Source organism: Echiichthys vipera, assembly GCF_963691815.1.
Source record: "Echiichthys vipera genome assembly, chromosome: 3".
In the NCBI taxonomy this organism is placed as follows: domain Eukaryota; kingdom Metazoa; phylum Chordata; class Actinopteri; order Perciformes; family Trachinidae; genus Echiichthys; species Echiichthys vipera.
In genome coordinates this window covers 16,823,415-16,846,633 of record NC_139828.1, presented here as the reverse complement: position 1 = coordinate 16,846,633, position 23,219 = coordinate 16,823,415, and the positions used below count along the sequence as shown (strand labels likewise).

General features: G+C 40.6%; 1 protein-coding gene across 2 annotated transcripts in view; it reads right to left on the bottom strand.

Moving 5' to 3' along the window:
* The window catches only part of tsc22d2 (TSC22 domain family 2), a 36,333-nt gene extending 14,303 nt beyond the window's left edge, over positions 1-22,030 (bottom strand). The window contains exons 1-2 of one of the 2 annotated variants that reach the window (XM_083911285.1): positions 19,832-22,030; positions 2,097-2,168 (exon numbers count right to left, since the gene is read on the bottom strand). In XM_083911285.1, the coding sequence (XP_083767411.1) occupies positions 2,097-2,168; positions 19,832-21,408 (1,649 nt within the window). In that variant the 5' untranslated portion in view covers positions 21,409-22,030. The remainder of the gene's footprint in view (positions 1-2,096; positions 2,169-19,831) is intronic. The other variant, XM_083911286.1, reaches the window with a different exon arrangement.
* Positions 22,031-23,219: the final 1,189 nt, after the last annotated feature.

Here is a 23,219-nt window from a genome sequence, read left to right as displayed (position 1 = left end):
TCCCAGGATCAGCCACGGGCTGAAAATTAATTTGTTTATTACACATGAAAAAATCTAGCCGAGTGAATCTTCTGGCTAGAACACACAGCACACACACCTCATTGTGCACAAATTTGGCTTATTAGGTAAAATTCAACATTGAAATGACTCTAATTTTCCTGTGAATACCCCTAAGAACCTCTCCAAAGGGAGAATTGTAGGAGCTCTTTGATCAGACATTATTGTATAATATCATGACTTGACAAGCCAACCACATGTTCGACATCAATATGCTGCCACCATAACTCCAAAGTTTGTTTGTCACTGTTTGTTGGTAGCCAATAGAATATACATGGCAGAGAGTCAAGATCTCAAACAGCCTCCATGAGACAGCACATGGGAACAAAACATTTTTGTGACTAATGCAAACCACTCATAAACCACATATATTTATTCCCATGTCAAAGCCAACTGGAATCATTTTTTTCTACAGTACCGACGTCACTAAACAGGTACTCTCATGTTTTAAAATAATTAGCAATCCATTGATAACGCATCTTAAGAAACGTTCCTTTAGTCCACAAGCACCTGTCGATAGCAAAAGAATGTCAAGTCGACAAGGACTTTAAAAAGGAAACGGAGAGATGAACTATTTCAGTTATTCAAAACTCAGAATGACAGTTGGTATATCTGCATATCACGCATTTGTATGTGGGAAATAAGTATTGGGGAAATGTTATGCCAATTAACTTACAAAGTACAAATCCTCTTTTGTGCAATGTCAACAGTTTACAACCCATCCCATGAAATAAAGTGATTCCCTTTTCATAGTAGGCACATCAGCTCAAGATTTCTGAGAAACCTGCAGCAACACAAACACACCCTGTTTAATGTTGGCTATTAAATCAAATATAATTTTGCAGTAGCATTTTCTTTGCATAGCAGTGCATGTCAGTCCCTGTCTGGATAACACCTTTGAATTATAGTGGAACTTTCAGTCATATTCCCTGAGGCTGCAGCCAACAATTATTGCAGACTTTGGCACTTTAACAGAAAGATAATTAATGCAATTGTAGTAATTTATCAAGCTAATGGTCCTATCTAGTAATTAACTAAGCATTTTTGTCACTAATAGTTTTTTATGTCCAACTAGATGAATCCAAGACAGTAATCATCAACTTCTCATATGAGAACAAAAAACAGACTATAGAGAATATGACTTATTATAACACCGCCTCTGTCATGTTCTCTCACTGTGATGCTATTTGCAGTGCTGAAACCCCCTGGCATTGTGCCCCACATGTCATAGGGGCAAGAATAAACCCGAGCCCCGGATCCTTGTGACCGGCAGAATGTAGATGCTCAGCGCGTCACAGAAAGTGTCACAAAATACACCCGGATGCTTCCTACAGTGCCATGCTTTCACCATGCATTACACACTCGCAGCTGCTGAAATGTCCAGCTTGACAAGGCATCTGGGGAGAGCTGAGTTAGAGAGAAATAATGCGTCATTTGTTTTTTTAATGCAACAATGACACGACTGATAGCAAAAGGCTTTTGGCTATACTTACAATCTTCATGTGATCATTTTTCAGCACATTGCGTTTTTTCCTGTTGCACTTTGTCCTTGTTGTTACAGGAGCGATGTCATATTGAAATATAGCTTCTTACTTGCTGTTTTTATTTAAATAAATGGTATTAAATCTCTCCACTTACACCAAATCTAAGGAAATAACCCAGGCCTGTCCACCACCAGGGGAAATCCTAATCTTAAAAACTATGATTGTACTGTATTGAAATAAAAAATGCAAAGTGAGTGTAAAAACTGCATATTGTGGGTCTAAAGACTTCAATGCAGCTGCGGTCAGGTGGGAACCTCAATGAAATCGTTGTTTAAAAGAGCAAGTCGAATGATAATGTCAAATACAACTCCTCTGGAAATTAATGACATTGTCTCACACAGTTGACAAGTTATTTTTTTAGAAATATCAACTCAACAAGTCAAAATGGACATTTCCTTGCAAGGTGCGAAGGGTTGAAGGGGTGCAGGGTCCGGTTTAGTCAGCCAGTCCAGGCGCCACACACGCACACACAAGTGAACACACCCGAGCTCATACCTATCGTTGACAGGCTTTGACCCTCGTAATCTGCTAGACCGGAAAGCCTGGTAGAAAGCAGTGGACGGGTTCCTGTATTTTAATGGGGGAGGAAACACAGACAGGAGAAATATGAGTAAAGGAAGGGGAAACATGTAGGCTGGGAGAGAGAGAGAGAGAGAAGAGAGAGAGAGAGAGAGAGAGAGAGAGAGAGAGAGAAAGAGCAAGAGAGAGAGAGAAAGAGAGAGAGAGAGAGAGAGAGAGAGAGAGAAAGAGCGAGAGAGAGAGAAAGAGAGAGAGAGAGAGAGAGAGAGAGAGAGAGAGGGAGAGAGAGAGAGAGAGAGAGAGAGAAAGAGAGAGAGAGAGAAAGAGAGAGAGAGGTGATTTGAGAGGGAAAAAAGTTGTGAATGAGCGTAAAGTACGATCCTGAACCACAGAGAGGTCAGAGGAAATGATGACACGATCCAGATTGCCCAACTCTTTGCAGAAATCACGATGAAGCAACACGAGGCCAATTATGGGCTAAAACCTAGACAAGCTACATTACAGCCAATCACTTTTACATCCATCCTGTATCAATGTTTCTAACCCCTTCTTATTCAATCTCATTTGAAATAATATAAATAAAAAAGTAAAATATGAACCTTGACTTAAACATTTCAATGAAAAGCCAACATTTCGTTTCTTTAACAGGCCTGCTGTATGATGTGGCATTAACATCTGTACAAAGCATCTAATAATTTAGAGGATTATTAGATTCAAGTAAAACAAAATAAAAATGTTTAAGACATAAGAAATAATACAAAATGTTTGTTTACTACAATACAAATGTGTGTTTTACAGAAGTAAAACTGAAAATGAATAGTGGCAAAACAGCCAGGTAATATATATATAAGGAACTTTATCCCTAATCTAGAAACCCAAAATGCAAATACAAAGTGTTCTCATGGTCAGTTTCAATTACTTGCACATGTAGCCTAAAGTCTTATAACATGATGCTTTAAGTTTAATACATGGTTGATTGTTTCGGATTGAAAACTTATATTTCTTGACTCTATAACACATTTTCAATCCCGATATATTGTGTGAAACTGTTGTTCATCTCCAGTAAACAATCAGGGATGAGCTGGACAGGAAGTTCCTTTCAGCTATTGACGGACTACTACTCCATAACTTTCCCCAAAGCAATTTCAGTCAGGCTCGGACCAGTCCCAGCCTGGTCAGATGCGTACATGAACTGATGAAGCCTCTTGGATAAGAGGTGAAACGTCTTCCTAGACAAATAACCAGTCCAGTTGCTATTGACTGAAATTGCTTTGGGGATAACGATGACCTGAACAAATGAGAACATTCACAGGCTCACTCCATAACTACTTAGGCCAGACTGATTTGTAAAATAGAAAGTGAACTCAAAACAGGAGCGTTTTTTCTGCTGCCTGGGAGATAAAATTTCAACCCACATCAAATATTTATGAGAATCCAGGTAATTGCTAGCACAGCATGGTAATTATATAACCTGGCAACAAATCTCAGTTGTGGATGTCTGAATTTAAAAACAGTCAGGTAAGCTTGACTGCAAAAATACAGATTTATTTTGAGTGAAAATTTTCTTATTATATTAGACCATTTTTCCGAACTTTTATCTCAACTTATACATCATCTTCACTCAGAGCTTAAACTTAAAACTTAATCTTCATTGTAATTCAAATGCAGCCACAGCAGTGAGCACAACAGAAGTCAGAACATTGGGCCTTTTTCAGTTTGATTTTATTGTTATGAAAATTATTTTTTAATTTTCATAACATTTTATGTATTGTCGTATAAAGTCTCTATTTTATGTCTTGGTGTTATGTCTTTGGTCTTTTATTGTGAAGCACTTTGTGATATTGGATCTAGAAAGGTACTATATACAGTACTATTTACAGTATATGCTGTAAATAAACCATCCAACATGACTGTATACATTTTCAGCATTTATGATCACATGCATTTTGGCCATAAAAATGTTTCCACCTGTGACATTTGCGCTAAACCAATCTGCATTTAATGCTTTGATAGGCAAATTAAATTTAACTTGAAGCTCATTAAACCGAAACATCTTTCGGACAAGCACATTCTTTGCACTGTTAGGTTCAAGTTCATGTCACTAACCTTTATGTCTGCACACTAACTGTAAGACTTTTTAAAGAAGGCTTGTCCTACAATAAGAGCAGGGGTGGTCCACAAAATCGTAAAGTGGACAGTTTCATTATATAGGAGACCCTGGAGGGGTGAAAAACAAAAGCAGGCGGGATAAAGGAATTCATTTACGAAAGAAGAAAAGCGGGGTTAACCATCCACTCCTGTATTGGTGACTGTCAAGAGTGATTTAGAGCCAAGTTTCCATATCTGAGCCTATGAGAGATTTATCTGCACCACACCCCGCAAACAGCAGCTCAGGACCTTCGAGTTTCCTCATGCACTGGTGAAAGTTTAAAGAGCTTACAAACAACATACTTCAACACAGCAGCTGTGAGCCCGGCTCTCTGAACAAGCCAAAATACCTGATTTGACTGGGACAGGGCGAGATTTTTGCGTGCACGCATGAAGAGTTCATCAGGGATAGAGGAGACAAGCAGAGATATCTGAAGACAAGCCGAGATAAAAGCAGCAATTCAAAATAATTGAAGTGGAGACGGGAAGAGCTAAGGAAAGTAGGATGGTGTGCATCTGAACGCCCTTCACCAACCTCAGACCCTGCAGCAGGATTGAAGCAGAGACGTGTGTTTTTAAAAAGGTCCACCACGTGTATGTTTGGCCTTGTGTATGTGGGCATCACTTCATCATAAGCGATTACACGACAAACGCACTGTCTACAACAGGAACGCAGCAAAAGCAAAACATCAGCATCACAACAGCTGCAGTCCTTCGTTAGTGTCTACACTTTAGTACATTTATAATAATTTGAGAGACACCTCAACACACATCACTTAATTAAAAAGCGTAGACTGAATTTAAGACTTAGTGTAAAAAGATTCTTTGAGTTGTAGTCATCCATGTCAAGTATGAGTTTCAACTGTTCCTGCACTGATTTTCTTTAAAAAGTGTATCAGAATGACTGAAAAACCCAACTTAAATACGTCTTTGACAACACAAATACTGATTTGACCCGATAAATCCAAACGTGCATGGTCCAGTCATATTTCATACAGCTGAGCTTGAGTCTAATCAGATAATGAGCTGAAAGAGTTTTTGGACTGTTGGTTGGACCAAATAAGATATTTGTGCAATTTTACCTTAAGCTTTGGCAATATAATGATAATTTTTCACTTTTTTATGACAGCCTTCGATAAAATAATCTGCAGATCAATTGAAAATAAAAATAAGTCATAGTAATGGTCAATCGCAGCACTCATTGCGCATAAATCAGATCTTTTAATGTAATCGTGTTAACGGCCCCTTTACACAGCACAGCTCACATTTTGGGACGCTGTGATTGTGACAAATATGGCCTAGTTGAGCTGTCGGAACTTGCAATGTTGCTGGAAGCAAACATATAAGTGACTTCAGTCAAATGAGCCCCTGTGTGATAAGGTAAAAGGCAGAATGTTGCTGGGTTGGTATGCAAATTGATAAACATTCTCGCTGACCTATAGCTCCAAGTAAGATTTGCTAGAAAACGTGATGGGAACTGATGTGCAGACCTCAGGCATTAATTTAAAGGTGAATTACTTTAGTGATTTGACTGATGTGCACGTGCCTGCACTTGACATTAAGGTGAGTTTCTGTAGAATATGAGAATTTACTGTTGAGAGAAGCCCTCTCTCCAGCTCAGGCTACAGCTTGTCAGACACATGACTCCAAATCCACGAGATGTTTGGATGTGTTTGAGGTCTTTTCTGATCCCACCCATCCAGGTGAAATAGGTCATGTGCATCTATTAACCTTACTAGATACAGTGTGTAAATAACTGTAAAAGAGCTGAATTGTATCAGGTTGCAAATGTCACAAAAAACGATGCCAGATAAGTTACAGGTGGGTAATAAGCAGTATGATACTCCCTTCCTGCCTATCAATAAATTTAAACAAATAAAGGCCAGTAAAATCAAATGTATGTTAAAATAAAGTTATTCACAGCTGTAAAACGTATATATTAATGAGTGGCATATTTGACTGAAACATTTACAGGTTCCATTCAAAATTATCGATTATATAATGATTTAGATTATTACAATATCACAATGTCTACAATACTTACTTACAGTGCCCATAGAATGTTATGATACTCTTTTGAAATAGTCACTTTTTGTTTTGCAGCCTGAAATGATAATACATAAAAAAAGATATGTTTTTCCAGCGTGATTTACACATTTTGCCATACAACATTCAAGTGAAAAGTGATATAAAAAGATTTCAAAGGCTTTAACTATCCCTCTGAGTACCGTTCAGAGTATTTTCCGGACCTTGCCTAGATTGGGCCGTCCCTCCAAAGTGGATGACCGAGCCAGGAAAAGATTGATCAGGGAAGTTACTATGAGGCCCATGGTGACCTTTGGTCGATCTGTGCATGTGACAACAACTTCACAAGTTCTACATGTTTGGCAGGGTGGCAAGAAAGAAGCCTCCTCTGAAAAAATGTCACACTGAGTCTAAAGAAAAAAAAAAAAACCTATTGAAGATTTTGATGCCATGTGGAAAAGGGTTATATGGTCAGATGAGACCAAAAATTTACTTTTTGGGTTGAACTCCAAGCACCATGTTTAGCAGAAACCCAACTGAGAACACCACCCAAAACACACCATACCTACAGTAAGGCATGGTGGTGGCAGCATTATGTTGTGGGCGTGTTTCTCTTCAGCAGGGACTGGGTAATTGGTCAGGATTGAAGGGAAAACTGATGCTGCCAAGTCCACCCAAATTCTTGAGGAAAACCTGTGGCCCCCTGTCAGGCACATGAAAATGGGGCAGGTGGTTCATCTTCCAACAGGACAACGACCCAAAACACACCGCCATAAAAACAACACAGTGGCTAAAGGACAGGAAGGTGAATGTCCCAGAGTGGCCTATCAGAGCCCTGACCCAAATCCTACAGAACATCTGTGGATGGACTTGAAGAGTGCAGTCCATCGCCGCTTACCTCAGAATTTGACTGAACTCAAACAGTTCTGCAGGAAGAAGGGGGAAATATTTCCCAATCTAAGTGCACAAAGCTGGTAGAGACATACCAAACAGACTGATGGCTGTAATTAAAGCAAAAGGTGCCTCCACAAAATATTAAATCTGGGTACTCATCACTTTTCCAACCCTGCTATTTTAGTTTTTCAATTTTATTAATTTTCAGATCACTTGAATGTTGTATGGCAAAATGTTTAAATCAAGCTGGAAAAATATATTTTTATGTATTATCATTTCAGGCTGTAAAACGAAAAAAGTGACCATTTCAAAAGGGTATCATAACTTGTATAGGCACTGTATTTCTGTGCACTACAGTATATGGAGTTTCCTTTCTTTTTTTAATACAGGCTGGACAGATGTCTTTGCAGTTAAAGAAATCTTGCATTCCTACAGCAGACAGAAAACCCTTTATAGTAAAGATGTTGTTCACATCATAAATGTAGTCATTGTACACTGAGATATTTCAGATGAAAGCACCAATAAACAATGTACTACAGTACAAAACACATTGAGCAACCACCCTGTAAATATAGATGCCAAAAAACGTGTCTAATGTTGGGCAAGTTGCCTGAAGTAAATTTAAATTCACACTATACTGTCAAATGTGAGAGAGCGTTCCTAGTCTCATGATGTGTGCTTGACAAGGGATTTGGCAGCCAGAACTTCTGTCAATAGAGAAGCTTTGTTCGCGTCACAACTCTTAATCACACTTAAAGAGCCTGTCAAGTCAAACATCCAGAACTATTTGCTGCAGTATCAGAGGTTTAAGATATTAAATGATTTGATTAGAAATGACAAAAGGTTTTCAGAACAGAAACCTGTCATTTAAAAACTTTTCTAAAACGTCATTTAACAACAATGACATTAAGGTTTGATGATGGTCCAACTTTTGCTGTGAAACAGGAACTTATAAAAACAGAAGAAGTCCATAAAAATCGCTGTGCTCTGGCAGGTTAACAATCAAAACACAACACACAAGATGAAGAATAGAGTTAGTCACAAGCAGGATTTTGATTGTAAACCACATTCAATCCTCGAGTCACTTAAGACAAGCCTTCTTCCCTTTAAAATAACTTTTAAAAAAGTCTGTAGAGTCAAAACACAGGGGAAGGCGGCATGTTATGAAAGACCAAACCTGTTGTAGACACCGGGTTTTGAACTGCAGTGTTTCTGAAGTTTTTTTTTTCCTCCAACCAACTCTTTGGTTCCCTCTTTGATGTTGCTACGTACACACAGAGTTGAGCAGTCTTTATCCCTCCACACTAAGGGTGAGAATCTTTATGCACCTCATGATTCGAATCCTACTGAGGGGGCTAAAATGCAATTGTAAAATGATTATTTAAACATCTGATGCATGAAAATATTTGATTTCCAAACATGATTTATCTTCCAAAGGGACTGCCAGCTCAGTGCCTAGCTTAGAACGTAAACATGACGCCCTTTAACGTCCGTTACGCTTCACCATCCAATGGGCTCCGCCGTAATGAAATGGGTTATATATATATATACACACATACAAACATACATACATACATAGCTTCATGTCATGCATACAAAACTCTCTCCATGTTTATACCACACAAGCGAATGTTTTGGCCGAAGACTCATGCAGTGGGAGACAGAATAAAATGGGCAGAGGGCTGAGATGTGACAAGGCCCTTTGAGGAGTTCTTCTCATAATAATGTAATGATTAGGACATGCCGTGGGAGAGACTGAACGGAGAACAGGGACGTGACCCTCTGCATGTGACCAAGCCTGTAGCTATACTCAAGTCAGGCAAAGTCCCAGCTGTGCAGCTAACCACTACTGACCACACAACCTTGCCCACTCTCCGAAGGCAGGCTACAGCACATAGGACAGAGAAGAAATGTTTATTTGGGGGTATTTATTACTCAACTTCAAAAACCTCCGTAAATAAGAGCACAGCTCAAGCTTCAGCTATGCAAAAAGCACCTCAGCAAAGACTAGCGAACATGTAAAGTCAGTGAAAGATGAGTGAAAATATGTCACACTGATATGAGCATTCCCGTAAGCAGAGCGTGTTCATTTCTGCTCGGTTACACATAATTGTTACCATGAGTCAGTATAATTCAGGATCTGGGGTGACTCATTCAGCTGGGTGGCAGCTGATAACATCAGCCCGAAGCTACAAAGCCACCCTATCTGCTCAATTTCACTTAGCAGGGTGCAAGCTCATTGACTGTGCCGGTTAAATAAAGTGTAGAATTGGTTCCTGAGGCGTGACGCTGGCCAAGTGAACTTTGCCATACTGGCCCTCGGCTTGTCAGCTGCTGTGTAATAACACTGGCATGTCACTCTCCAGTGCCTGGGATTGAGCAAGAAGTCCAGGCAATTGATTTGACATAAAGCTGATTCCTGCCTAAATGGAAAGATTTCAAAACAAGGCATCGATTGAAAAACTCACACTACAATATATGTGTATGGTATTTTTAAATTATCAAGTTAGTGGATATGTTAATTGTTCTCACTATAATGACTAGACTACAACAGAAAAGTCTGTAAACACTCTCACTCTGGCCTAAATGGGAGTAAGAGCCAGTTTCTAGGCAGCTTTTGGTGGGGCAGTTAAGTCTCCTTTATATCCACAAAATATTACAATATTAATACACATCAGTTTATCATACACAATCCCTGAAGGAGGCATCCTTCTAACCATGGAAGTGTTGTTGCAACTGTTTGATACCCTACTCTGGCTTTGATCCAAGGTCTTCCCAGCTGTTGTATTTCTAGTTGCCTGGGCATTCATATCTCTGTGCTGATAAAGCACTAGCAGATTCCTGTGACACATTACCAACTCCTTTCACATACCGTACACTGGGTGTGTTTTGCTGGCATTACATCGACTGCCCTAACGTAAACTTTCCTAGATATAAAACTTGCTCTAGTACATGAACCGCTCAGGGACACGGTTCCTTTTACAGGTCTTTGTATGTGAGAAAAGGATAATGCAGAGGGAGGGCATCGATGTTGAATGTAGTACAATGTTATGTGTATTACTGTAAGTGTGTTAAGGGTACGTAATTTTATGGTAACAACTCAAGGTGACTTAAAATCACCTGACATCTTTGACAGGCATTAAAAAAAAAAGTTCTGGTTAGCTTTGTTGGCCTTTCTTTAAGCCAAACAAATACAATTTTATCTCTCCTGTGTTCTTCTGCTTTCTCTTTAGTCCTTAGGTAGAAAAAAGCATTACCACATAACTTCTGCATCTACAGCTTGCGCTATACTTTTTTTGGGCTGCACACTGACGGTCAACTCCCACCCTCGCAGACACTGATAGTATAATTTCGTCTTTATAAATATAAAAATGTTAATGCAATGCTAACCCTTACAGGCATTTAATCGTTTCTTAATCATGGACAGTATCCAAAGAATGTCTTCTTTAGTCTTCATGACATATGGTCCCATTGAGAGTGGTAAATTATTGATGCATTCATGTATAAGTAGTTGTACAGAACATTTTGAAGGTTTATTCACGTTGACATTCAAATTCTAATTAAACAATTGAATGCTGCACAGCTATTTATTCCATTTAACCCAAAATTTCTGCACAGTTGCAGATGAAGATCAGGCTACACTTTCATATTAGTATTAGTAATATTATGTTATTTGTAGACTTGGATTACAGCTGTGGCAAAGGGACGCATGCAGATGAATTAACGGACCAGTCAAACAGCAGCATCATAAATGTGATTATGTAAATTGAGGATTTGGTTTATGTTTTGGGGTGAGGACGTCACAAAATATGACAAACATTTAAAACCTCAATAGAAGCTTTGGATGTAAAAACAACAACAAAAAGAAGACATCCGGTACAGCCCTAATAAGTAGACTGACTGTACAGTGCCATCTTATCAAATATCACATAATCCACAAGACCTGCTGTTTTAGTGTCACACGGTCAAACATTGTTGTACTCCTATCTCAATGATAAAATGCCAGTGCATTGCCCTTTTGGATTTCAGCTGCTGTGTCTGCTGAGGTACATTCACTAACAGCACATGAATATTTTCCATTGTTTGATGCGCAGTCTTTTTGGCTGACCTTGTTCGGAGCCGGCATAGAGGGTAGCAAAGTGGCAGCACAGAATGAAGAAATCTAAGAGATGGTTGATAGATTTAGATCTACCATCTTTATTCTAATATTTATGACGGCGAAAAAACATGAATATCAATTAAGAAGCGTTCTGGTTTTACAAACTATTACTCCATCAATTAACATGTGATGTTGCTTTTCACCTGTGTTCCTGTTTCACAGTTGTAAAATAGATAAGAATGGGGGTGGAATGTTTTCACATGTTCAACTTAGAGGCTGACTCAGATGGAGTACAGAGGCATGATAGTGTGAAAGTTCAGAGTGAACCAGTCATCACACCTCACCATAGTGCTAACCAGGAGGTCAACATGCCTGATGGTGCATCTTATAAGGTTAAAAAAAAAGACTGACAGTGTTACAATAGCCAATTAAAAAGCTACACGAAAGGTGCCTGGCTATCAGAATGACAAATTAGGCTTTAATACATTTCAGCATTTATGCTCAAGAAACTAAGCGAATCAGAGTCTGATTCACAAGAGTAGGTCACAATAAGTTCAACAAAGAATGATAATTTCCTAAGTAGTAGCAGTAACACACACACACTTAAACATAATCCTTTAATTACAGAAAGCTATTTCTTGGAAGCTAGGAAATAAATGATATCATCTTGATGGGTGAAACAGAGGACAAGCTTAGGCACTTTTGACAAATCAAAACGGATTCCATGCTAAGCTAAAGTACCATCCGTTTGGTGCCGCTGTTTCAAATGAGCATATAAACCGTTACCAGTCTACCCAGCCAGAATGACTCACGTCCGTTTATTTGCAAAAACCTGCTCATTGTGAGACACCAGAGGAGGTGAGGAGGGGGCAGATAGTGGTTTACTGGTGATGAGAGGAGACACTTGAGACGAGGTTGACTTGAGAATAAAAAAAGAGGAAGAAGACAGCAGAGGAAGTGTTTGACAGAATATGAAAGCGGACATCAAAGCAAAGCAGGAAATGTAGGTTCTTGCAAAACCTGCACCTTTCTCAGCCGAAGACAGAAAAAAAGCACCCCAAATAATTTGCATTGCCTGCCTCGATGTTAGATTCAACTTGCAGAACAGATATGACCGTAGTTGGCCTTTAGAGCAGATGGTGCTCATGTTAACTCACTTGTTGAGAGAGAAAAAACACTTCTTCAGCCACTGCTGAATGTACACAACCTAACAAGACTGATAGATTAAGAATGAATATGAACCTATAAGAATATAGGTATTGATAATTGATGTGACAAAAATGATCAAAGTTCTAGCTTCTCATTTGCTGCATTTTGTGAGTTTTTCAAAATGTTTTCACTATTTTATAGACCAAACAAATTAATTAAATAAATGTTTTATGATATAAATATATACTAGCCCATAATTAGATATAGGATTACTTAAAACTGAGAAATATCGAGAACGATAGCAGTCACAAAATCAAGTCAGGCTTTAGTATCACAATATTCAAGCCTTCGCTTCTCAGCTGAGAGAAATGTTCATTGGAGAAATGTGGCATCCATAAATCCAAAACAATAAAAACTGAATTGACGGATTATCTTCTATCCTAGAAATGATTTGTCTAACAGTGTGTGGACTAAAGGACCCACAGACAGCCCCTAAGAAAGGAGTTCGGAGCAGACTGTAAAAAAGAACAACGCAGGCAGTGATTGGTAAATGAGAAAGACACTGAAGAAAAAAAAGCTCCCAGACCCTAGAGACGCCGAGACGAAGCCAAACATGAGCACCCCCACCTAAAATTTCGTATTCACCCTTTCTTCAAACTTGGAGCCTCTCTTCAACTCTCTCAGCCAGTCACACAAGCACACAAGCACCAAAGAGCCAGATCAGTAGACGACACCCATTGAAAGCAGGAGAGAGCGCAGAGAGAGGATGGATGACTCAAATGCAGCTGGCTGCCATGCTTTCCACACATCCTCATTACTCACTATTCAGTCATCCCGGACTCTGGGGGCCCCCGGGCACTGAAACCCTGTTGTTCGGCCCCTGCTTCTCACTCTGGGAGACAGAATGGCTGAGACACACGGCTGTGCATTTTCTCCAGCAACTGGTTAGCTTGTTTAAAGCTAAAAAGACATTTATATCCCACAAACTTCCCGGCAAATCTTCTCCTCCATGCCTCAAGACTAAGCTCTGATCTGTGGTCTGCTTTGAAAATCTACAAAAAAAGGCATTGTCCTACATCTGCTAAATCAACCAACCACTTCATTGACCCCTGTCTTTTCTCTTCCCCTACCCTATTTGAGTTTCACGTGCTCTGAAATATATTTTTCACCCGTGCACTTTAAGATTTATTATTGCTCAGCATTAGCATGAGACAAACTCTAAGATGAGACCAGTTCTGCCCAGTGGTTATTTTCTCTATTTCACTTCCTCAATGTGGTATCAGAACATCTGACTTTACTGTAAACCAACACGGTAAATCTAAAATATGTTAGATGACTTCTGAGGGAAACTCTGAAGCACCACCACAGATGTCAAGATGGGTGTTGTTTTAAAAACACTTAAATTTTGTATTGCCAGAAAGTTCAGCCAGATTCAAGTCATTTTACATATTGCAAGTTTAGCAGCACCAATATTACACCTTCAAAAAAAAAAACAGCCAGTGTTTGCTTGTTAGAGGGAGAGCTCGGTAGCTTCATTTGGATGAACTTCAACACTAACATGATGTTGCTGTAGTATGAAAACCACTGACATCACTGTTTTTCTTGGTGAGCACTAGGGCTGTAACTAAAGATTAATTTTATTATCGATTATTCATGTCTATCGTACATGTGGGAAAAAAATGCCCATAACAATTGCCTAAACACCAGGATTATGTCTTCAGATTGCCTGTTTTTTTGTCACCAACAGTTTAAAACCCATATATATTAGCTTTAACTAGGGAAAAGCTGCAAAACCTTAAATCTGAGAAGCTGGAACTGGGGAATGTTTGCCATTTGTGCTTAACAATGACTTTAACAATTTACAGATTATAAATGAGTTAATAATGATAATACTTTTATGTCAATTCATGAATTGAGCTAGTTTCACAAAGAGACTTTGGCTTGGATCAAACTAATTGTCAGACATTACATAGCCTTCTGAACTCATCCGTTGCTCAGAGCTGTCTGGTCCTTGTCGATATGGAGTACAAATAATTTGACACAAATTCTGGGTATATTAAGTCTTCATCAAATTAAAAAAAAAAAAAAAGTATTTGCCTCCTTAATACACACTCCATAACACTGTTAGCAAACCACAAATTATGAGCTATATTTTTCTCATTTTCACTTATTGTTACCATGGAAACAGAAGTCAAAAAAACGACTTAAAACTACGGACCAGTCTAAAATCTCTGTGTGAAACTGGCCCCTGATCAGTTATCCTGAAATTTGACTGAAGAGATAGAGCACATCTTTATTTTACACATAGAGCAGATGTGTAAAATAAAGATGCTAATTTGGCATATTTTTTGCCAATATATTCTTGAGTGATTAAATTCTCCAATTGCTAACATCCAAAATAATGACAAGTAGACTGGAACATTATACAATCCCTCAGCTCGACGTGGCCCACCTCCTTACCATTCTCCATGCACAAAGCACAGACTGGTAACAAGGACAAGTGAATTGGTGCATACTTAACATGCTGTAACCAACTGAAAGAGGGGTCTAACCTGTTCTGTACTGAGACTATTTTGGAAAAGACAACAAACAGCAACAGTTTAAACACTGTCCTCATTCCTGGAACAGCCTGCAAAATACTCTGCGGCTGATTCAATGGCCTTGCTTCCAGCACAAACTGAGTTAGTTATGGTAGGCCGCCAGGAGCGGGGTTGTTTACTTGCTTTGGCAGGTCCACTCTAATTGGAAGTGATCCCCTGACCACATCTTGCTGAGATAACAGGGTGGGTCCTGCTATGCTAACTTAATATTCAACCACTTTGCCTCATACCACTGCCCTCTTCAGATCTTTGAAAATTTACAATCACAAACACATTTCAATTTACAATCCAAAAATGAGGACATTATTTTTGCTTTGCCTCTGTGAAGGAGAGTTACGTTGTCTTTGGGAACTGGACCAAATTGAAAACTGTTAATGAGCACTATAAGAGTAGTTCCAGGAGGCATCATTAAAAGCCAACTTGGGTCAGTTATTATGCTTGCAAAAACACTGTTGGTTGCTCAACACCAAAACTTTCAGGCAATTTAATGGCAAAAGAAGAGTTTTGTGTATGAACGAACGTAACTCACTTGATTAATTAAACTAGAAAAGACAAGGATATGAATGGGATGTGGAAAACTGCATTAGCAGTTTAGAAGCAGAGAGGGAGGTTGTTAACAGCTCAGTTAGGGATTGACAAAAAAACATGAGCTAGAGAGACAGAAGTGACACATTAGCGGGAGACAGGCAGGAGGCAGAGCCGCCGGTCCAGCCCAAAAACCGAGCTGGTGAAGACCCGTCTGCTCAGCCTGGGGCATCCCACAATCACAGCCATTCAGGGCTATTGGAATGTGTCCCCTGGAAGTTCAGGCAGGTCAGCTATCTGTGGAAAATAAGCTACTCCCTTGTTTCCAGGCACTGCGGCAACCAAACTACAAGCCCCAACACACACGCACGTCCCATCCCAAACCTGACCCCTTACTCCCTCCCTACCCCTTTTTGTTAAAATGTAAAACTGCCAAGAAGTAAAATGGACAGAGGCACTACAGTACAAGGACTGAACATGTGTATATTAAGACCAACAAGCAATTCAAAGGAAGGCTACGATATAAATAATATATTTTTAATGTAAAATATCCGTCAATAAAAACACTTGACATTTTGCTGTCACTCTAGCCATGCAAAGCATGTGCAAGAGCTTTTAAAATCATGAGCAAGAGTTGTGGTTAAAACTCTGCTCATCTCCCGTGCATTCACCACTAATGCTTGTCCAAAAGAACAAAGGACACACTGCAAGTGTCTCTTCACAATATGAATCTCCACCAGTTGACCCATTGTTTTCCAAGCTGCAGGACCCACCGCACTCAACCCAGTTGGAGGTGGAGGACTCTCAATTTCCACCAAGTTGAACTCGCACACACTTTGCAGCTGACCTTTCAAATCAGATTACAACTTTATGTGACATTCATTGTGGGTGAGGAGAAATTAATCTTGTGGGTATTTGAGTTTCCACAATTGCATCATGACATCACATGCCGGCTATCAGACATGTCGAGGAGGTTTGTAAATTTGGCTGCTGGTTTACTTTCCTTTTGTTGGCCCAAGTTCATCGGTTTGTTTGCTGAAACAAGCGGAGGTCTTTTAATCTGGGGGAATTTAAGTTTATAAACCCGTGTTTGTGACTAAATAGTTGTCGGTTCACATGTCCATACCAACTAGGAACAAGAACCTTCACCCAGGATCTTGTATTTCATACTCTTGAGTAGTCAACCGTGAATGTGTACATATGCAGAAAGGGGAATGTTGAAAAAACCTGCAGGTGCAAACCTACTTGCAGTTCAAACCATCTCAGAAAAGACATTCACTTACTGCAATATTACTACCACTTTTAGCCATGGAAAAAAGCCAAATAGTTTTCCGGTGAGACTGGGACACTGGAACTGCTTCAAGAAAAATGTCAAGTTGTTGTGTGAGGGCAAGTGAGTGAGGGAGGAAGGGGGAAATGTTTGCAGGCCTCTAGCACACACACTTCAGATAGCAGAGGAAGAGTCAAATGAAAGCCAGACAGACAATATACAATATGGAAGTAGGGTGGCAAAAGGGGATTCTTACCACTATACATATTAATCCCGGAAAAGGAAAATAATTGGGATGCACATAATTATCCATTATTCACAATATCTACCAGATTAATCTATTTGATTCCAGCTCAGTTATTGTGCTCCTCCTTTGGATAAAATGAATGATATGCAGTGAATCGTATACGAGAATTAACTTCAGACTGCATTTCTCTCCACGGTACAATTAAGATACCACTCTTCTTCAGCTTGAGCAATGTAATCTATGATGGACGCATGAATAGTTAATATTCCTAATTGAGACAGTACAAAGGGAGGGGAGGGTGGTCTGTTCTAGGAGGAGTAATTGAGTTAAAGGCCAAGTGCTCCTATTGAAGGAAACTAGTGTCCAGGGGGCAGCTTCATCACTTTATTTGGCGGAGATGCAGCGTGCTGAGCAGCGATGCTAACCATTACAAGCTGAGGGGAAATCATTTTAATTTCACGAATCCACACCCACAATGCTTTGTTCCACGTATTTGTTGGACTCTAACTCAAAACAGTACCAAAAAATGAAACTTGAAACAGATGACAAGGCTGGTCCTCACTGAGAAAGTTAATCAAGGCATTTGAATTACAACTGATAAAAATGATGACTATGACCGCAAACTTGTCTTTGGTCCCAACAACTTCACTCAAAATTGCACAAGTTTTGAGGTTCACCAAAATTTAACATTTATGTGTGCATGTATGCAGCAGGCAGTATCCATTTAGAAAAATTACAAAACAGTTCCACGATTGTCATAATTTAGGCAATGTGCAAAGGAGATACAGAGCCTTATCGACCCTTAATAAAGTTGCATTATGTATTTTTCATTATAGATTAAAGGACAGTTCAAAGTTTTGTTAAAACCAGATAAAAAGGTGATCAACGAGCAAACCCTTAAGCAAAGTTTTCGCAATATTCAGTTGGTGTCAACTCGACTTCAATTTCGTTGCAAATTGGACAACATATGGGGGAAAACTGTTTTACTGATATTATTGAAATTAGTTTTAAAATATGTATGCAGATTGACCAACTGGGATTTAATCTGATTTAATAAGTGACATTTTACACTTTAATTGTAGCAGCCCTGTGGACCCTGAACAGTGTTGCCATTTAATCTCAGTGTGAGCGTCTTTGTCCTGGTGTCATTTACGGTCACATTTCTCTCCTCTTCTCATGCTGGGGCTGGGTGCACAGCAGGGAGCTGCAGCCCACAACGAATTTCCGAATTTCCGCTGTTGATTAGTGCAAAAACTCCAAAAACGGTATTCAGGGGTGCAGTTTCTACAATTTAAAATAGCAAGGAAAAACAAGGATGAGTGCAGAAAAGACAAAGACTAGGCTTAAACAGGTCAGCAACAAGTCAACACTTTGTTAAGATGATGTGTCAACATGGATGTGGACAGGCCTAACGAGGACTTGTCTGAAAGCCAGAGCAGAAGGCAGACATCATCCGGCTGATTCAGTCTGGCCATGTCATCATCACTGCCACAGTTGCAGGTTGCTCACTTACCGGCCCTGCTATCATTGCAACAGGTGTCTGTCTGTCTGTACTCTCCACCTCCATGACACGTTCTGTCCCCCCGTCTTACTGATAACACCACCGTAGTGCCACAGACAGCCACTTATGTCACCACCCACACACAAAATCAGGGACAACACACAATGTTTCTGCCCTTCACACACAATCAACCCATGTGTGGTAACGTTGAGATAAAGTCACTCGGTAAACAATGATTAGCTTCCAGAATATCTGATGAGTGATTAAAAAAAAAAGGCCTCAACCTCTTAAACACACACACGCACGCTGTACCATTCATAATAAGCACTGAAGAACAGAACTGAGCACACTGAGGTATAAATACAAGACAGACTATGCACGCGTGGACTCCAGCTCTCATCTAGGTCATTCTTGGCTCAAACATCACCTCCTCAAGTCTTCTCTGCCTGCTTGTAATGCCAACGAGTAACACTTCAACACTTCAGCTCAAGCTGTGTGACGGCCATCTGACAGACCCTAAAAATAGCCACAGTGTGTACACTGAAAGAGTACTGTAGATAGACATGTGAAGAGTCTGTATTTACAATTTATAAAGTTGGGCTGGGATTGCTGCCCAGGGTGAGTGTGCTAACTGTCTCTCCTTGACAGAAAGGAGAATTAAAAAAAACACAACCGCCTATGTTTGGGGAGTTTTCCCTTCTCAGCTACTGCATGTGTTGCAACTTATCCGAGTGCTTGTTAACGCCCCCTTAAGCCAAACAGTCTGTATGGTTGAATGGAGGCTTGAGGGAGGAGGTTATGGGTGTTGCACAATTGGCAGGTTACTATCCGATATTTTGTGGGTGACAAAGACAGAATATGCCTCCTGTCTCTGACAGTTTTCATTGGTTCACTATCCCTCTAACCCCTCCTTCCACTTAATTTACAACTTTACACATAGAAACAGAACTTCAAGTGTTTTGTTTCATTGTTACTTAAATACAACCAAACATAGTTTGCCAACTTTTGGTACTGGGGAAGGGAAAAGCGTACTCCACAGTGTGGAGTATGACCACACACACTTACTACCTCCAACTATTTATCAGTGCTGCTCCAGGTAAAGAATGCATCTTGTTCCCCTATATATTCAAGCAAACTGACATCAGTACAATATTGCATTACTGATAGCCCACAGCTGAACAAAAAAGCAGTTAACAACATTTATGGAAGAAGACACATTTCACATAGGCCCTTTTTGTATTATACCCTCTTACCTGTCCTCATCCACATCCATGGTAATATGGATGCCAAACAGGCTGCTGACAGCGGGGTTGGGCAGGTTGAGGCCCTCACCGATGAAAGGTTTTACACCATCTTTTCCTGGAACCACAACGGCACTGGGCTGAGGTAGGGCGTCTGTCTTCTGCCTACTATCTTCTGGCTGGTTACTGAAGACAGAGGGAAGGCCTGTTGTTGCTCCTCTGTGGGGCATGACGAGTCCTCCTGTGCCAGGTGCCTGACTTGGCACTCCAGGAGGGGTGTTGGTAGTACTGGGCACTGTGGCAGGTACGTTCTGGACACCGCTGTGGGATGTGGTGGTTGCAACGGAAGGTGCAGGAGCGATGCCTAACCCTCCTGAAGGTTGAGTCTGGCTGACATGCTGCTGTTGGCCACTTCCTGGAAGGATGGGTGCCATGGCTGATGCATTGCCCACTTGGAGCAGGAGGCCCTGCGCTGAAGCTGCCTCTCTGCTAAGCCCTTGGGCTCCTGGACCAGCCGGGGTGATTAGAGGCGATGGTACCTGGCTGGTTGGAGGCTCTGCAGGGAGGGCAGACATGGGAAGGTTCTGGGTGCTTGAAACAAAGTGCTGTTGACGATAGTCAGGGTGACCAGCTGAGAGGCCAGTGGGATGAGTAGAATAGGCAAACTGTTGGGCCTGCATGGCAGGAGGCATAATGGGAGAGTTCTGATGCATGGCACCATGGTGCAAACCATTGAGGCTATTAGAGAGGAAGGTCTGAGGAGCAACAGGCTGCGTATTGACCTGAGCCTGTTTTGGCTGCTGTGATGCTGCTGTTGTATACCCTGTGGGCTGGAAGGCACTTGCTCCGCTCCCTATGTGAGGAGCCAAGCTATAGCCTTGCTGCAGAGGCTCCGACGGGTGGGTGTAGCCACTGTCTGATGTGTTCTCCAAAGCCTGTGCAGAAAAAGCACTGCTAGTGAACACAGAGTTACTGGTGGCCCCTAGCCCACTGTCCCTGTCTATACTGTGATCAAGGGTTACAGTCGGTTTTATGCTATCAACAGTTCGATTAACATTAGAATCGGAATCTCTCTCGTAGAACTCAGTGCATGTCCACCTGCCCCGTCTGAAGGGCTCTCCGCTGCCATGGTCAAGTTTAATGACCCTGAAACGGGAACTACAGCTGGTGTTCACAGGAGCTGTGGGAGCCACACTAGTAGAGACAGTGGGAGCAGGGACTGTATTGATGACTGATGGGCTTGGAACAAAGGGCTGAGTTGATTGAGCTGGCACACTTCCTCCTAAATTATGTGGGATGACACAACCAGTACTTTTATAAGAGATTCCGTTGACAGGACCTGGGGTGGGCGGTTGGCCCTCCTGTGGCTCCCCCACGTTGTTTAAGGTTTCCTCGGACGAACTCATCTCACAGACCCCGAGGTCGGCCCGGGAAACGTCAAATATTTCCGACGACACGTCCTCTGTCCGGGACTCGTCCGGGTCGTCCAGGCTCTCCGTGTCGTCGGTGATGCTGCTGGCCGCCACTTGAGCCTGCGTGACACTCGTGATCTGGAAACAACTTTTCTTCTTCGCCGGCATTTTCGACATGTTTGACTATCAAGTCTCTCTGCGCCCCCAGATGAAATAAAGTGCTGGGCTAATAATGTCTTGCGAAGTGATTCACAGAGGAGGGATATGACACAGACACGTACCGTCACAGGACATTTCCATACCGTTCCTCTTCCTCTCTCTCGTCAGAGAAAAGTGTCACAACCAGGGGGACAGACCCTGCCAAACTCCCCTGAAACTCTCCGCGGTGTCCGGTCAGACACGGCCGACTGCTGTTCTCCTACTCCGGCCTCTCTCTGACACCCGCTCGGCCTACCTTGTGTCCCGGCAGCGGAGTTGCAAACAGGCCCTTGTCAAAGTTCTTGTTCAGCAGCTGCCACTGGTACTTTAGTCTGAGGCGGGCCCACTCTTCTTCTCTCTCTGCTATATATGTGTATTTCTCACCGACTAGCTAAGTTAGCTGATGTTAGCCAGCTTTCCCTTCCTCGGCACAAACATGTGCGACTTCATGATGTAAACAAATCCATTGGCTTTTCAAAAAAGAATACAATCCAGCGGTATTAAAGCGGAAACGTCTCAAAGTCGATGAAGTTTTGCCTCTCGCCGTGTGAACAGCTCACTTTTTGGCAGCTGCTACTAGCAGCTAGCTGACAGATAAGCACTTTACCACAGCAGCAGTGAAGCTAAACGGGCTGCTAACTTCTGCCTGCCGCTCTTCAACACCAACCACTCCACAAGATGGCAAGGGCGAAGTGCATGCTGGGTAATGAGGTCAAACTAGTTTTTCTATTATTTAAAAATATATATTTTCCGAAAACAACTACGCCAGAGACGTTTATGTGTAATGTACTGCTTGTGATTTATTTTGTGTCTGTCTAGGATTAAAAAAAAAGTTAAATTCATTTTACGTGGCTAAAAAACGATTTCTGTCGTGTCGTCACTTCCGGTTGAAGTCCAGAAAATAAGAGTTTTTTCCGCGTTTTTATTGTGGAAATTTTTCATTCATAAACATATATTCTTAGGTTCTCAACCCTTATTTCCTATTTTGAGTGGAAGACTATCCTCAAAGCCTTTCCCCTGATAACAATAAAGAGCAACAGATTGTCAATTTGTTTTTGTATGTACTATATACAGTATATAAAACACAATGCCATATAAAGTCATACTGTATATATTTGATTTATTTATTTATCTCTATTTTTCTCTATTTAACCTTAATACGTTTCTCTTCACTCTACTTTATATATTTAACTAAGAGTTTATTGTTTACTGTTATTGTTTTATTTTCTGTATCTATTTAGTTAAGAGTTTATTGTTTATCTTATACTGTATGTTTTATACCTCCTTCAAGTGTTTTTTTAAAGTGCTGGAAATTAAATTTCCTTTGCGGCAGTCATCCCAAAGGGATCAATAAAGAGACGTCTTTATGTATGTGATTTATTCTGCTCTCTGATATTGTATTGTTTATTTGTATGTTTGACTGATTTAAATTTTTGATGAATAAAAAAAGTTTTTCCAGCCGTCAACAAATGTGTTTATGGGTGAGGTGTAGGGTTTATAAATTCGAGATTATACATTCAGATAACCTCAAGAATTACAAATACATTTTTACACGTATACATTTGTATTTACCGTTGCTTATACTACAGCCATTATTATGAAACAATGTCCTTTTAAATCGTCTAAACTCTCCTGACAGAAGCAACATTCCATCTGCGTAGGCATTTTATTAATCCTATTGGAAAGTTCAGTTTCCATACGGGATTAAACTCTGAAACATTCATTATTTATTAGGGGAGCCAAAAACTGCCCGTAACTTCAACTATGACATTAGTCATGCCATGATTTAT